This window comes from Athene cunicularia (assembly GCF_003259725.1).
Source record: "Athene cunicularia isolate RWA chromosome 1 unlocalized genomic scaffold, athCun1 chr1_part2, whole genome shotgun sequence".
Lineage (NCBI taxonomy): Eukaryota > Metazoa > Chordata > Aves > Strigiformes > Strigidae > Athene > Athene cunicularia.
Window position 1 is genome coordinate 33,265,370 of NW_020799092.1, and position 17,558 is coordinate 33,282,927.

General features: G+C 37.6%; 1 protein-coding gene across 3 annotated transcripts; it reads right to left on the bottom strand.

Moving 5' to 3' along the window:
* Positions 1-174: 174 nt before the first annotated feature.
* NUDT4 (nudix hydrolase 4) lies at positions 175-14,164 on the bottom strand. Of its 3 annotated transcripts, XR_003400380.1 has the most exons (5): positions 14,058-14,164; positions 8,787-8,831; positions 5,427-5,514; positions 3,282-3,541; positions 175-1,981 (listed from the first exon to the last, which is right to left on the bottom strand). XR_003400380.1 is itself a non-coding variant. In XM_026868158.1 (4 exons), exons 1-4 carry the CDS (start codon positions 14,109-14,111, stop codon positions 3,339-3,341), a joined length of 387 nt encoding a protein of 128 aa, XP_026723959.1. In that variant the 5' UTR covers positions 14,112-14,164; the 3' UTR covers positions 175-3,338. The 3 variants fall into 3 exon arrangements, 2 of the variants coding, with proteins under 2 accessions (XP_026723959.1, XP_026723958.1); XM_026868158.1 differs by having other exon boundaries at positions 175-3,541; positions 5,427-5,511; XM_026868157.1 differs by having other exon boundaries at positions 175-3,541.
* Between the last annotated feature and the right edge of the window lie 3,394 nt (positions 14,165-17,558).

Consider the following 17,558-nt stretch of genomic DNA (forward strand, 5'->3'; position numbering starts at 1 on the left):
CCCCCCCCCCCTTCAGTTTTCACTTCACAAACCATGTTGGTAAGTAAACCAAGTGTTTGCCTCTAACTTTTTTTTCACAGCACATTATTAACAGACCAATGCTAGGTTAAGTCAGGGGTGCAGTAAGCACCAAAATAAGATTTTTCACTTTGACAGCCTCTCTGTAATACCTCAGTGTTTAAAAGCACATCCATTTAACTTAATTCTGGCTCCACATGCTTTTAAACTTTAAGGCTATTTCTATTTGATACCACCATAATCTAACTCATAATTTAAAACCCAACAGCCAGGAAAAAGCAGCAGTACAAACTAGACTGAAAACTGAAGATAACCTGTCTCTTCCCTTTCTCTGGAGAACAAAATCTGGATACATTGTACAGAATTTATGGCATGAGAAAAATCCAAATTCTGTACTTTATGGAACAAATACATAAACCAAAAAACTTCTACATTTAAATTGATATGTAGTAGAAAAACTTTAGCCTTTCTATTCTGATTTTTACACAGACTCTTTCTGTTGAAGTTTAGTGTCAGAATTAATTAGGACTGAAGCCATACTGCTGCCTGTTTATTACAGTGGTTCCCTGTAGCGTAATTGAAGTGTTTTCCATTTAGCTTTACAATTCACAGAACGCTTATCTTTGAAAGGGAATAGAAGTCAAACTAAGCAACAGAGCTTCATTCTGAAGGTTGCATAGAGACTGAAGAGATTTATACAACAAATGCTGTTTAAAAAAAATTAAATCTGTCTGGCACTACAAAACAGCTCAAATGTGTGTGACCAAAAAATAACCAAAATATTTATAGGCAATCAACTCTGAGTTTGTTAGCAACAGCAATACTGTACATTTTTACATTATTATCAAATACATAATTCAAGAGTTACAAAATAAGATCATGCATTACCACTAAATCTCATACAAGCTTGGATTGGTTTCATTCCAAGAATCTGAAATGGAGACAAGCATTTTTTTGTGAAGAACTCAAACTCTGGATTCTTGTTTTAGCTTTCACAGATTCTATGTAATCTTGTTACAAGAAAGCCTGTACAAGTTCGCTCAATTTAAAGTGTTAAAATGTCTACTGAACAAAAAGTGAGCATCAACCTGATCAAAAAAGGGAGCTAAGCTCTTTTAAAGGCAGATTTAGAGCCAGAGGTACCCTTACACATGGTGGGTATGATTTTATAAAAAAAAAATCAGACATTCTTCAACATGCTCAACTCCACTTTCTTCTGTTTCACCTGGCAAAGCAGTGCTTTTGATAGACCATTCAGTTTGATGAAGTAAGCTGAGCAAATGGCATCCCAATATAGATTAGAATCAGTGTAAAGTATGAATACGCTTGTGTGCACTACTGAAATATATTAAAACTCCTTCCCTGACGCCCCCCCCTCATGACTGCAAGGGTGGATAAGCTGTTGGCAATACTTCCACCTCTAGGTACACCTGAACAGAGTTGATTGTTCTTTCTAGTTCAGAAGTGACCTGGAATAGGAAATACAGGGATGGAAAACAGCATCCTACTCAACACTTTAGAAGTCTTCAGTTTGGTGGCTCATGCCTCTTGTCAGTAGTATTTATGCCTCTTCAAAGAGAGCAGCATTAAAAGATCAGTTCATCTGTCTCCCTAATTTCACTACATTTACATATGGCACAAGATTGATTTTCTAATGAGTAACTTGTGGCAACAACATTTTTTCCTAAAAAAGTGTAACAGCACAAAAAAATTCATAGCAGCATTTTACACAATTTGTGTTAAAAAAGTAGAAGTTAACCATTCATGTATTGAGTAACAAAAGGTTTAAATTACATTTCTTTTCCATTTTACACTCACTATTTACTAGTTGGACTATTTACAAGGGTTCAAATGTTGTGTAAGAGAATGAGCTTTACCCAGAATAAATTTCACATGTGAGGTAATGGTCTACCTCAACTTCTGTTTTGGCTGGCTAGAGAGGAGGTACAGTTGGGTTTAGATCCTAGGGAAAAAAAAAATCAGAATTAGGATGTTTATATGAATTAGATTGTGTTCCCGTAGAAGAAACCATACACACACATGTACATAGAGGGTAATCCTATGGTAAAAACATTAACTAAATCCACTGTTGGTCTTATTTTCCAGCTGAAAAAAAGAGGATTGAATAATTAAGAACAGGGAAGTTGTCAGCTGTACCTCATTTATTCCAACTAAGTTTTTATCAAGAGGACAGCTTTTAACTCAAGAAGCTAAAGCAATCTATGTTAAATCAGTGAAAGGGAAATATTTAAGAATTAACTTAAAATTGAGGTTCTCAGCACACCTTTTGAATAAGACAAAGGAGTATCATTTTTTCACTAGTGTAAGTATCAACCCACCTGTCTCCAAGCCCAGGAGGTACCACTACTACCTCCTGCTGGGCAAGACACTTCAACAGATGCTTGCTAACAGACCTCTGTAACATAAGGGTGCCCGCCCCCCTTGGGTAAGTCTTATTTTCCTCTAAACATTTTAAAATTACAACTGACTGCAGGAACACTACCCAAGATGCTTCTCATTGAAGATTAGAAGGCTTTGGAACTTGCAGTGTAATTACACCATGAACAAAACATGTATCAAAATGCTAAAAGGAAAAAATGGGGGAAGAGGGATCTACAATGCTTTTCATGTAAGTCCTCTGACAGTTCATCAGCTGACCAAATGAAGAAACAGAAATACAGTGGATAGTTTTGGTAGTTGCAAGACAGAGTTATTGTTCTTGCTCTTGTTATACATTACATGAAGATTGCATACGACAAGGTAACCTTTTGGGTAACCGAGGCAAGCAGTGCTTAGTGTTGGTATCCTTTGCTCTTGACAGGTTGAATGTGGTTTAGTGCTTTACTGCAGTCACACTTAAGCATCTCTGCCTTCAACACACCCATTTACCCAAATACCACCATCTTAAGATGTTAGCAGTTCATCTGTGGATACCTAGTAAGAGTTTAGTATAAGACTGTTGGCTCAAACTTTTTTCTAAGCAAGTACTCTTGCAGAACTACTGACTAAAACTGACAATAATGTCTTAAATAAGCTGAACACCACTGAGATGCATATTTTATTTTAGCAGATTGGAAATCTATATACTCAAGTAATTTTTTTTTTAAATGGCCTATTAAGGCATTTAAAAAAATCCATATATGGCTTTGGTTTGCTGAAATACTATTTTACATTGTTAAAAAGGAAAAATATGTTCAAATAAAATTGACATTATGACACATTCACATATTTCACTTAGAACTGACAGTTATACAGATTCCTACATGTGATCACAGATGTCTCCCCTTGTGATGACATGAATAAAAAGGTAATCCAAATGTTTATCTCACAGTAGAGGGCAACCCAGAAGTCTGTGCAGAAGTGACATATAAGGAGTTATTATCTGGAAGAGGGGGAACCACAGAGTTTCCATTTGTGGGTGAACAGCTCAGTTTCAGTTTTTCCAAGTATTCTGCATGAACAGGCTTGTGACACTGAAGGACCTTGATTGCATCTTCTACTTTAAACCATTCTCTTTTCCTTCCTGAATGAGTAGAATCCACAAAGAAAAACAGAGTTACAAATTTCTAGCAGCACCATTTTCGCTATCTGATCATTCATGTTTTCTCATTTCTTTTACTTTAGAAATTCAAATTGTCAGGCAAAAGATACAGAGTGAAAAGACCTTGAAAGAACTGATGAACTCAAGAGATTACCTCAAGCTTACTGAAATGCAGTTCATAAAGTGTTTCAGAAACTCTTCTTGAAGCAAATACTGGGCAGAAGCTTGCATGACTGTTCATACACTCCAAAACACATAACTAGTCCTTACAGGAAAAGATATTATTGTTTAAGTTACTTAATACTGCCTTCTAACACCGTCATGTCTAGCAGAAAATCAATCTGAAGAATGAACATGCATGCACAAAGTTACAGAAGAGTAACGGCTTAGTCTGATTTAGAAAGCAGCATTCTGTACTCAAAACATATCCATGTGTGGAGTTACTAAGGTTAGGCATGTTTTAAAAATAATACCCCTTATGTCAGAGATATGTTTAGAGAAGTTTTAAGAGTTATCTTAGTAAGACAGTCCTAAGACCATCTTTCTTATACAAGTCAGTCCTTTAAAATACTTACAGACAAGGTCAGGGATAGTATTGTTAAAAATAGGATTCATTCTGTTTTTCATTTGGTTTTACAGTGTTACAGGTACTATGCTTGAACATTATTAAGACTTGTATAAACTGCTTGTTAAAGACCAAGGTATGTGGCCTCACCAGGGCTGCTCATCTACTGCCAGCAGCGCTCTCCAGAAGGAAGCTGGCAGCAGCCCCAGTGCTGGATGCTCCTCTCTATCCCACAGCTTGGCACTAAGCAGGAACAGGCCATTACTGTCCTCACAGGCCCTGTCCAGTTCCAGGTACAAAAATCCCCCTTGAAACAATCCCACAGCTGCCAATACTGATCCTCCCATGTAATGGGACCACTGACCAGTGTTGCTACAGAGGGAACCTGACATACAATTAAGAGGGTGCACTCCCCACAGATCAGTAATACTGGAAACAAAGCGTTCTCTGCACCTGAAAAATAGCAGTTTTGAAACTACCTTTACAATTACATGCCATTTGCTCACAGATCCATAGTGCTAAATTTATGAATGTTTAACACCACCTCCTGAAAAGGGCAAAACATAACCAATCAAGGTAGGATGTAATTTTTTACACCAATTCTTAGTTAACAATTTCAGCTGGACAAATACACTGCAAAATCAGGTAATGTTTACTTAATTTCAAAATGGAAGATCCATACAATATCACAAAGCATGTTAATCTAACTGAACTGAATGACAGTGGTATCTGTATGACATAGATGTATATACAGGAATAGATACCTCTTAAGGTCAGCACTATCACTACTGAAAAATTAGCCTAAGGTGAAAGTAAATACTAGTGATCTTTTTCCCCCCCAGAAGAATCAGAAGAAAAAGAACCTCATCAAAACTTTCCAAAGGTTTGTTGTGTGGCTTTTTTTGCTTGGGTTCTTTTTTGGGTTTTTCCCCCCCCAAAGACACTTTCAAAAATACCCTAGAGTATAAAACAACAAAACATTCTCCTTTAAGGAAAAAACAATTCTTCAGTATAATATTTGGTCTTTAAAAAAATTAAGAGCTGTATCAGCAACTAATAATGAAGTTTATTCCACTGTAATACTTAGACTACCCTAATTATGTAAGAGGGCCGCAATATGTCAGAAGCAACCCTAATTATGTGTACAAAAGCGTGGAAGAACAGCATCACAATTTCCAGTAATCTCAGTTTATAAAACAGAATTAGTATTCCCCTCAGAATTAGATTAATTGCTTCAGAAAATGAAAGAAGTTTGCTTAATACATTTTAAGTGCAGCACATGAGGAGAGAGAATGGGTTTACCTATATTAACTGAATCCTCCCAGTCTTCCAGTATTTCCGTCACAGTAAGAACATAAACATATGTCCTATGCTTCCGATCCTGGTTCTGCTTGAATATTAGAAGTGGACACTTTAATTCACAGCAAAAAATAATTTAGACTTACCACAACTGTAAGATTAGAAATTGCTTACCTCTGAAGGATACTTGCCAGGTGGAATGGAAACAAGTATGAAAATTAAGCATGCAAAACCCGAAGTTTTAATTTCAAACAGCAGCTATTCCACTTTACTAGCTACAAAAAAAACCCCAACAGAACAACCCACAACCTAAACAAATTTGAAGACTGCGAAGATGGGACCAAACGTTCTTGGTTATCCAGTTTAATATTAGCAGCTGTCCACTAGAACTGCCCATTACTTCTCTTTTATGGATGTTGGAAGTTACCACAGTAGAGTACGTTTGCTAAAACTGTTTCCACAACTCATGTTCCTAGATGAAAGGTTATTAAAAACATCTTTGCAAGATGGAACCACTGCATAATGTGGCCAGATCATCTTTGCAATGCTAAAGTTTCACTAAGTAAGTGAAGCAAATTAAATAGCCTGTATTTGCAATCATGACAAATGCAAAAATCATTACCATCTGCTCACTCGACAAGTTTGCCATGTTTGCAGCACTAACCACCTATTTAGAAAGAACATGCTTTTTGAACATGGCAAGTCAAGTATGGAGACTGACAGAGGTAGTCTGCTCAGGGCAGGGTCACTGTGCCACAGCCAGTCCACACAAGGTCTGTGTAGACATTACTCCCTGCTAGCTCCAAAGCAGGCTAAGTGGCAGGTGCACTGTTAAAGGTGCCACCTGACTAACCAAACCATACTGCGCCTTGGAAAAGAACTGAGCTCCTAGAAAACCCAGGCCTATATACAATTACAACTATATTAAGAACCAAAAGATGTTATGCTCTAGCTCCCCTTACAGATGGTTTCACCCTTGTGTCAATAACCATTCCTACTTAACGCTCTCGCTACAAGGTTAATAGCTTTAAACTGTTGGATTATTTTTGTTTCCTGAAGCACAAGACAGTTATTTGTCAATATCACTATTAAATGGAGTAAATACATCTATAACATGTATCCTTTCCGGCTGTAGTTCTAGAATACTAGGATTCTGGACAGGCTGGAGCCATGGGCTGAGGCCAACTGTGTGAGTTTCAATAAGGGCAAATGCCGGGGGCTGCCCTTGGGCCACAACAACCCCCAGCAGCGCTACAGGCTTGGGGAGGAGTGGCTGGAGAGCTGCCAGTCAGAGAGGGACCTGGGGTGTTGATTGACAGCCAGCTGAACAGGAGCCAGCAGTGTGCCCAGGTGGCCAAGAAGGCCAATGGCATCCTGGCTTGTGTCAGCAATAGCATGGCCAGCAGGGACAGGGAAGGGATCTTACCCCTGTACTCGGCACTGGTGAGGCCGCACCTCGATTCCTGTGTTCAGTTTTGGGCCCCTCACTACAAAAAGGACATCCAATGACTCAAGTGTGTCCAGAGAAGGGCAACGAAGCTGGTGCAGGGTCTGGAGCACAGGTCGTACGGGGAGCGGCTGAGGGAACTGGGGGTGTTTAGTCTGGAGAAGAGGAGGCTGAGGGGAGACCTCATCGCCCTCTACAGCTCCCTGAAAGGAAGCTGCAGAGAGCTGGGGATGAGCCTCTTTAACCAAGTAACAAGCGATAGCCATGAGGGAATGGCCTCAAATTGCACCAGAGAAGGTTTAGACTGGATATTAGGAAGCATTTCTTTCCAGAAGGGGTTGTTGGGTGTTTGAATGGGCTGCCCAGGGAGGTGGTAGAGTCCCCATCCCTGGAGGTGTTTAAGAGTCAGGCTGACATAGCGCTGAGGGATCTGGTATAGTTGAGTATGGTCAGTGTGAGGTTAATGGTTGGACTAGGTGATCTTCAAGGTCTTTTCCAACCTTGATGATTCTATGACTCAACAGCAATATAATTTCCATCTTCTTAGTTCCACCCCCAGGCTGAAACATGTGGAACCCTTAATGGTACTAACAACTGTATGTGAGGCTGTGTTGTGAAACTGAGTAGGGCCTTGATTTAAGTTTGAAGTAACCTAGAAAAGTGCCACTCAACACAGACTTATCTCCTCTGGTGTAATGGTGGTAGATGGCTTAAGAACATACAGCTGAATAACTAAAGAATCATCATCCATTGTAGCCCATTTTAAGGCAACAAAGTAAGTATCCTGTCTTTTTTTGGTCTGAGCTGGGAAATCCAGAATAATTCTGTATAATAACCAGAGTTAAAACACAGACAAGGTTTTAATGTGTAGGTTCATCCAGGTGTACTCATAGCCCCCCCCCAAAAGTCAAGGGCAAGTGCTACTAACTGCAAACAGCAATTTATCTCTAATTTTGTCATGGTTTCCCTACTTAGCAAGTGGAACACCTTTACCACTGTATCAATTAGTCATATGTAACTAAGTAATATTTCACATAGGAAATACCTATCAAACACACTGCCTCTGAAAGTTGTTTTTATAATTAAACTGTGAAGATTCACAACTATTAGATTAAGGGACTTCCACTCTCACCTATCATACAGTACAACATAACAATGCCAGCTGTGGTATGATCTGAAGACTCACACCTACATTTCTACAGTCTACTCCTGTCTAGAACCTGAGCAGAAGTGGGCAATGTCAACACAAAAAGTTTTATCTATCATGCATCCTTGTGCTGTCAGTCGTTCAGAGTCTGATGTTTACACTACAAAATACAAGTTCTGAACTACATAGTATTGCTAAAGGTTAGATTTATCTGTTATCTAAAGCCTTAGCCTTTTTAGTGAATTAAAAGCCATGAGATACTTCATATGCAAACTTATCAATTTAGGTGTGTGAAAGTTGAGAAGTTACCTCAGCAAAATCTAATCTGAGAGGAAAGTCAAAGTAGTGTCTGAAAAAAGGCATGTATGATATTTCAGAAATCCTAGATCAACATCGGAGTTTTATTTGGTTTTTGTTTTGTTTATTTGGTGGGGGGGTTTTGTTTGTATTTTTTAGTTGTTATTTTTGTTTGGGTGGGTTTTTTTGTGGTTTTGTTTTGTTGTTTGGTTTTGTTTTGTTTTTACTTATAGATGTTATTCAAGTGCTAATTTAGTCTTTCCAGGAAAGTTCCAAGTACTTTGAAATCTTCCTATTCAAATCTTCATCTATCATGTAACTACAGGAAATCACCTGTCCTATGCAGCATTTCCAGTAGCACTGCAAAATTATAGACAGATAATACTTAAAAGTTCTTGTTGCAGTTTAACAAATCTCACAAAAAACCCACAAAACACAACATTGTTTTTAAAAGGTAAAAGAAATAGCTCACCTCAAATATCCCAAGCAGTCTGCCTAGCTTTCCCTTTACTCCAGCCTACAAAACAAACATAAAAAAAGCATTAACATACACTTTTGAAGTTCAAATACTAAAATATCAGTACCAGCCTCCTATATCAGCATACTCCTCCTTATTAGGGTTATCTAAGTGTTTTAACATAAATTAGACAGTGCTGCACTGCATCTAGTTTCTAGTTTTATAGTACTTAAAGAGTATCAGAGCACTAAAGCTTGTCCTAATCAGTGGATCAAAGAACACATAAATGTTTCAAGTTTTCTATCCAGATCAAAATACTGGTTTACTTACCATGTTCTTTGTGTACTGTATTTTATAGAGCTAAATGGCATCCAGTCTTGAAATAATCCAGGGAAGTAGACAGAAAAGATTAAAGTAGTATAATAAGTCTAGAGAAGGAATCACTAAAACTTCCATTGCTGTTTTACACAGAAACTCAAGTCCAAGTCTTCAAAATACAGTAACAAACTGTCGGTTACTGGGTGGATCTTGCAGCATAATGACTTCATGCATGCTAGTTCTCATTGAAGTGTGGCTTTTAGCATGTAAACTTGAAACCAAATTTATACCCCCAATTCTTCACAGTTTTGAGTTATTTTTCTAGTTAGCAATATTACAATAGGCTTTAAATTCAGATACTCCAACTTTTTAAAACAATCCCTACATGTATCAGCCTGTACTTAGTATTTTTTAATCAATACTGTTAAGGTGGTTATTATATTCTACTAAGACTTAAGGTTTGTTTTTCCAAAAGTAGTATTCAGTGCCTCTGCCAACAGAAGTAGTTTATGATTATCCATTCATTCTAAAGAAATCTCAGTCCATACACCTGAGACATAAAAGCATATGTAGTCTAGATAAAGACATATATAGATTTTTTTTTTTGTGTGTTGCTGTATACCTGCTACTTAAAATAGGGCTTCTTAGCATAAAGATGACATTTTCTAGCCTTCAGTCCTTGTTTCCAGCTTTAACCAGAAGAAAGTTACTAATGTTTTATATTCTTTATATAAAGGACCATATGGATCTTAAGATTTTAATGAGTAACTCTGACAGACAACTGGGCAGGCTTTAGCAGTAAGTCTAATGAAGATCTTACAAGTGAATGTTTTCTGTGTCTTTCTTTTTAAAGCAAGCAGATGGCTGGTGTTATTTATTAAGCAGTTTTGATCAAGAAGTCTGATTGCAGCCCAGGCAACTCAGCAAGCATTTTGCTTATCTAAAGCAAAAAGTAGACCTAAAGTTAATGCAAAACTACATACAGTATTCTTCTGGTTATCTGCTGTGATGACAGAGATACCTGTTAAGAGTTCATGAAGCTGAAATACATGACTAAACCTGCTGGACAAGTGATTAAGCAGCACATTAATTATGAAAGTAACAGACCCCTTATTTTAGTCTGAAAGGGTCAGCTATGCCACAACAGTAACTAAAATCTGCTTGTGCTTTATGCTGGGTAATGAAAAAGCATTTAGTAGCCTAAAGGAACACACAATGAAGAAATGTTTTACTTATCAATCCTAAGTCTCTCAACATTACAGTATTTTTTTTTAAAAAAGAACCTAAAAGGCTACACACTTACGCTTCTGTCCCCAATTTTTGCCTTTCTTCACATGCAGTACTATCTAGGAGTCACTATATCCTTTAAGATTCCTACTCTGTGGCAAACTGAATAATTAAACAATTTCCCATCATCCTGTTCCACCAAAAGTAACAACATGATTAGTCTTTTTTAATACTTCAGGTGTCCAAGTATGCAGTTTTAGCTACACAAGTTTCACAATTTCTTCCCTAAAGTTGCAGCAAAGAACAAGACTGTTTAAAATCCTTAAAGCTATGGCTTAACAGTATGACAGAGAGCCCAGTACAGACACTGCAGGTTTCTCAAACATTAAAAAAAATTTCTGGGTACCAAGGAACTGATCTAAAGGGAACTATGCTCTACCAGAAGGAAGAAAATAATTACCTCCCCCCCCCCATCAAGATTTTCTAACCCTTTAATAAAAAGTCCTAGTCAAGGCCTCATTTACATTACCAAGATTTCTTAAAGGCAAGTCTATGGCAACAGTACTGTTGAAGGACAAAGAAACCCATCATCAATAGATGCAGGAGGGCTTCTCTAAACCGCTAAGTGGGAGACTGATATTGAAGTGATATCCAACACAGCACAAACACCATGACCAGGTAAGTTTACCAATACTGAATAGCTTTTATTGAGAAGTTTTTTCACTTATTAGTACCCATAGTCACAATTTGACTATTATCAGTGTTACTCTAAGCAGAATTTATTTAATAGCTTCTCTATTCTCCCTCCAAGCAAATCAGTGGTTCAAAACAATGCTTTTAGCTGAGTAATGCTGAATGACATAATAGAAGCACTCCATAACGTTAAGTGTAAAAATTCCCCAAAGCTTGTAATGAAGCATTTTAGCAACCAGATGTTGCTATGTAGATGTGATTACTATCACTGATGTCTAGTTACTCTCTAGACAAAAATACGTGCCTCCAAAGCACAGCATCAGTCCTGCAGACAGTAGTGTCGTTTGAAAACTTCTATACCCAAAAGTATAAAAGGGTGGTAATCAGTCTCATGATTTTTCTCTGAAAGTAATATACTCAACTGAATCATCTTTGTAGTTTCAAAAATACGGTTAACTTTACTGTGATTTTTTTAAAGTGGTTTTGCTAATATTTCCTCCCAGTTCTTAATGTAGTTCCTTCAAAATGTGTCAAAATTAAGTGCTAAAGGACCAGGAAATGCTTCAGCTTTTTCCGCAGAAATTCAAATAAAGTTCACACTTCCCCACTGTAAGCTTCTAATCAAATACACTGATTAAGTTCTAGACTTTGAACCCTTTTATCTCCAATAAAAACATCTTTCTTCCTTTGGCCTTTATGTACCCATGACTTAAAATATGGTTCTTTAAGTAAACAGAATCCTATAGATTACCATAAGCATGTAAACCAGTTTAAACTTCGGGAGAAAAGCCTGAAAAAAAACAGCATTTCTTTTGACAGACAAGCTGTTGAATTAAGTACTATACCCCTCTAGAATGATTCCCTAAGGAAGTCTACAAGTTCTATGTAGATAAGGTATCAAATCTGAATTTATACATATACTTTAGTATTAGTTTAAATCCAACCACAAGATGGAAAGCTGTACACTTCATCCCATAATCTTTCTGGCCTAGAGGTCATTCACTGTTGGCAGCTCTAGATGCACTGCTGTCTCAGATGTGCAATCAAAACTTGCCTTTTGTTTCCTGTAGGTGGAGCAAAAGTCCCACTGCAGTTTAATTTCTAGGCTAAGTCTACTAGGGCAGAAAGTTGCTTAAAATCTGAAAGATTAAAGAGTTATTTTTAACTGTGGGATCTGTTCAATGGTAATGGCTAAGCTCCTAAAGGCACAGTGCAAGACTATCCCTTCCCTTTCTCACGTACTCTTATAAAACCCAAAGCATTTCACCATACCTGCCACAATCTCTCAGCTGAAAGGGTGGGGAATTTTTTATTTTTTTTTTAAGTATCTACCCAGTCCTAGTCTGTAACATCCAGTAATTTTGCAAATATTAGACTTTCACTGAAGTGGATTCCTCCATTTCGTGAGAGAGGTCTTAAGATAACATTACAAGATGATCCATTCTTCATCACCAAAGAAAAAGCCAAGCATGACTACAGTTCAGCCAGCTCTAGTTTGAAATTACTATTCCTCATCTTGGACTGTGCCTTAGGTCAGATCAGCAATTAAAACTACCGGTGTTCACTGAGCCAGTAGTCCTCTGGCGCTTTTTAATCCCACCCATCAACTCATGACAGTGGGAAGAGCCAGGACTTTCCCCAAGGTGCTACTGCTGTGTAGAAGCCTAAATCTTTGCTGACTCATTCCTAGAATCCTACATCTTTGCTCCTTTCAAATGGACTGCCTTGTGGCTGTCTCAGTATGTCATACTGAGTATTACCTGAGTATGTTTTGTGCAGCTCCAAATTGGCTCCCCCAGTAAAACTGGACACAGAAAGTCTGGAATAACTTTATATCAGTGAGGCTTATTTATGCTTGAACCTTGCCGCCTGGAGGCTGCCAAGAGCACTGAATACTGAACTACTCTGCTTCCCATGTAAGAGGGGAGGAGGCTCACTGAATCACCGTTCACAGGCCTTATTTTGACACTGAGTAACAGGCAGCATTTGGGGCAAGTTGCATCTACATCCCAAGCCTCTATGACTTAGCAGAACCAGTCTTAAGGATAAGCAAGCTAAACCACTAGATAGAACAACTAATAAAACCACTATACACACTAATTAACAATATTAGCATACTTTGTGAATTTTGTAGTTAAATCGGGACAAGAAAACTGCTTAAGATTAGCAGAAATCTGTAGTTCACTCACTTGCCAGGATGCATCCACTTTCTGCAAAACCTTATATCTTCTATTTAAGAAAAATGATATAAAGAATTAAGAGTTGATCTGTGGTCACTTATGCGTTGCACAACTGCATAAAAGGCTGATTTTTTTTCTTGAAGTTTTATTTGGCTTACAGTCCTGGCTGTTAAGATATTCAAGTAACATGTAACATTTTGAACAGTTTGCCTAGGAAAAATAAACAACAAGTTTAAAATCAGAGTTTTAAATTTGAAATTTAAGTCCCATGCAGGAGTAGGAAACTGCATTAATTCATCAATACTTCAAGCTCTGTTTTGCCTAGTGGTAGGGGCAGAAATAGAAAGGTGGATGGACTATACCTATGGTACTTACTTTATAGATAAACAGACTTAAAAGTATTCAATAAAGCCTTTTTATTGTTGAATTCTCAACTGCTCAGATACATCAGTTTCTAATACGTTTAGTTTGGAATCTCCTCAAAGGTCTGTTTGTCTTTCTTATGTGGCTACACATTAATGGTTAGTTCATCTTCAGTTTGTTCTAGAAGAGCTGCAAGTAAAACATTATCTGCACAAACACAGAAATGCTACACTACTATAATGTCATTTGGCATAAAGTCACAGTTGCACTTACTGGAAGTGTTTATAAAGGCAGACAGAAATTTAGCTATGAAATGAAAGCATGCTGGGAAGCAAGCTCATTAGTTCACCACACTATACTCCAATTCTAACACACAGAACTGCAGTTCTTTTGAATTCCACAACCATGGAAGTCAAATCCTGGGTAAAGGAAATAGAGTTCCCTGTTGTCTTGATTCTCATCTGAAGATAGCAGCAGAGGAAAGCTGGATTTTTTGTTTTGTTACCTCTTCATACACCTCTCTGACAGCTGCTCCCCCTGGCTCTTCTTCTGGTTCCATTCCTCCACCTGGTACAATCCACTGATCTGGGTATCGGCTACTGCTTACCAACAGCACCTATAAATAAATGCAAATGACTGTTAAACATAGCTCAAGTTGGGAATTTTGACACTATCTACTTTTTCAGCAATGCAATTCACCTAGCCAAATGGATTATAGGCTTTAGAATGATACATAATAGGCAACCAGGAGTTGTAAGAAGTAAAAAAAAAAAGGGAAATTATTAACATCCAGTCTTTTTAATACAACTAATTCAAGATGTCACAGTAACCTCCTTACATACTTTCATCAGATGCTTAGACACAATGTGAAAAATACACAATATGCACAGGAATGAAGATGTACAACAAAAATATAATGATATTCGCCAAGACTGCGTAAGCTTAGGGTCATATAAGATGGTAAAGCATGAAAATTAAAGACATTTTCATCACACAGAAGTCAAACTAATTCTTCTGGAATAGCATCTTTTGACTAAAAAGTGGACTTCTGAAAATTTTGCTCATTTTTGGACAAGTTTCTTTTCGGTTACTAAGTGTTATGTTTGCATGGCACTAAATCACAAGAAATACTTCATTGGCCCTTGTCCAATTTGGTTTCTTTTAACATGTCTAAGAGGAAAAACTGCAACATGTTGAATTTTAAATAATTTTTTTCAAGACACTTTAATTTCACTGACCCTGTTACCTAGTCATATCATTGGTAGATACCAATTTAAACCTCACTGTCTATAGGACCTGCCCTTCACAATATTCATATCTGGTAAGATTTTAGCCACCTGTCTAACAAACTAGGATGCCTCTTATTTGGAATAATTTGCAGTAGAAGTTAATGAAAATAAGACCTTGGTTGAGGACCACATGGAAAAAAACAGTTTAACTTGTATTTGAGACGTGTCTTAAGAAGTGAGACAATCATCTGTGTAGTAACACACTTCATAATCTAAGCAATACTTACATAAGCCCTACCCTGAAGTCAAAGGACAACTGTAGGGAGCAAAGGGACAGGGTCTGTGCTCAAATCTTTAAAAGCAATTAAAAGACTTGCAACAATAACCTCAGTCTAAAGGTTGAAGTATTGACTAGTGCCAGATGTCTGAAGTGACAGTCCTCACCAACTGTCTTTATGGTCATTAAACTCATCTCCTGTTGGATTTAAGCAGGAAAACAATTCCCTGATAAGGGCAACAGGGAAATTATTATCACTTATACTATGTCCCTTTGGCACTCATGGAAATACAGTATAGATACACCTACAGGAACTGGGGAGTGTAATTAAAGTGACTGCACACCTCTGAATGCAACAATGCATTCAAGGTGCCATGAGGTACACCTAGAAGAGCCTTAAGTGATAGATATTTCCTTGTTGTTTGCTTGTTTCATTTGCAGTCAAGATTTGTCCTACTCTGAAGGATTCTCCACTGTACTAATTTTCCCCCCAATTTTTCCTACGCTAAATTAGGAACACAGAGACCTCATTTAGTACAGAATCATTCTTAGCATCCAATTTAAATGTTCACATTTTCAGTCAACTCATATTTTATTCAGCTATCTAAAAACCTAGAAGTAGTCAGCAATGGCAGAAAGGTTAGACACAAGTGCATCTCAATTTGATCTTTACAACCAAAGGTTTTCGTTTTCTAGGATCCTTTGATGTTGACAAAAGATTCCCAGAGGGTGCACAGCTCTACTAAATGTAGAAATTTTTATCATGTAGGTGGAGCATCTATATCACTAGAAAGAACCATGTCAGCAATGCTTAAAGAGCAGTTGTAAAAATCAAGTTAAGAATTCACTTGTGGGATCCCAGACATAAGCATTACACATCATTTTCTGCTGATGAAACTAGCACTCACTGCAGTCACATGGAAGCTAGCAACAAAAGGATGATTATATCACATTCTGTCATTCCCAGCTTGGTAGAATGGTTTTAATCAGCACTCATTGTTTAGTTAAGGCTAAACATAAAATTCTTGATTACTACTAAGGGATAAATCAGGTTGCTGGTTCTGCCAGTGTACCCTAAAGCCAGGAATTTTTTACGCCTTTATGTATAGTAACTGACTATCACTAACCTGACCTATTGAGCTGAGTTTGTGTCTCTATTAGCTTTAAATTACCCTTTTAAAAGTCAGAAACAAACACATTTAGCAAGGAATCAACATAAAAATACAACAACTCTGGTGGATAGACTTTATAGCTATACATACATAAACTGCCAAGTGTTAGAGACCAGGAGTTCATTTTGGCAACTATCCAAGTCTCCACTAACCCTGGAACTGAAGCATTTTCTCAAGCATCTTTCTCTCTATATTCTCCTGTGACTCCACTGCTTTTACAATCTGAATCCAAGGGACCACACTAAGGTATATTCCCGAGACCTTCAGATGCAATGTTTTTTCCAATAAGCAACAATAACATTTGAAGACACTCGGGCATGAGGCTTTGCTAGCAAAGATGTACTTGGTGGTAATCAATTTTTACAAAAACCAAGAGCCAACAGCTAGCAATTACAAGATGGTGTGGTAAGCACTCCACACGGATTCTTTCAGTTACAGTAGCAACCAATCTTGCACTCACTTGCACATAATTGTTTTCCATGTGCTAGTTTTTACTTTATGTAGTGAATGTAGTTTTCAGCTGTTTCCATCTGTAAGTGGTCAGAACACACATACCATAGTACAGGAGTGACTAGGCTGTAAATATAAAGATCACTTAAAAGTGAAGAAACCAAAAAACCTGTGGTTGGTTGGCAATGAACTCATATGCCAAAAGAGGTGCAAAACCAGCAGCAAAAAGCCAGCAATTCACCTTCCCTTAAGATAAGCAAACCAGGAGAACAGAGATCTAGGTCATCTAGACATCCAGTCTTTTCTGAGGAGGTTCATGTTCATACAGATTACAGTGGTCTACTGAAAAACAAGACTGCAGAATCTCAGAGCTACATTTTTTATGGCCTATGCACACCAAGTTTTACATCAAAACCTCAGAATTACTTCCTATGCAGAGAAATCTGTATCCCATATGTTTGAATGCAGAGAAAAGAATGAGATTTATTGTGTTGTATTACTTGATAGTGATGACTGCCTTTCCCATGCCTCTGAAAAAGCCTGTTGATGACTTGTTCAAAAGATTTCCAAAGTACACAGTAATGGCATCAAATCTGCTTGCCTAGCTATACTGCTAAGTTTATCTTACTCCAAAGACTAAGGGAAAGCTATTATTTTCCATAATACTGTCAAGAGAGAAAGCTGCAAAATTCAGTTAAGAGGAGAAAAACCCTTCCACTAAGTCTTACTAGCCAAGTTTTTACCTTGTTTTCAAGTCCAAGAATAGCAATGACCTTTGAGTGCAGTGAGGAGGAGAAACTGCTAGCCAGCCTGCTTGTAATAAGCACCCATCAAAATGCTTAACAAAGATATGGTTAACCAAAAACCCAAAGGTAATT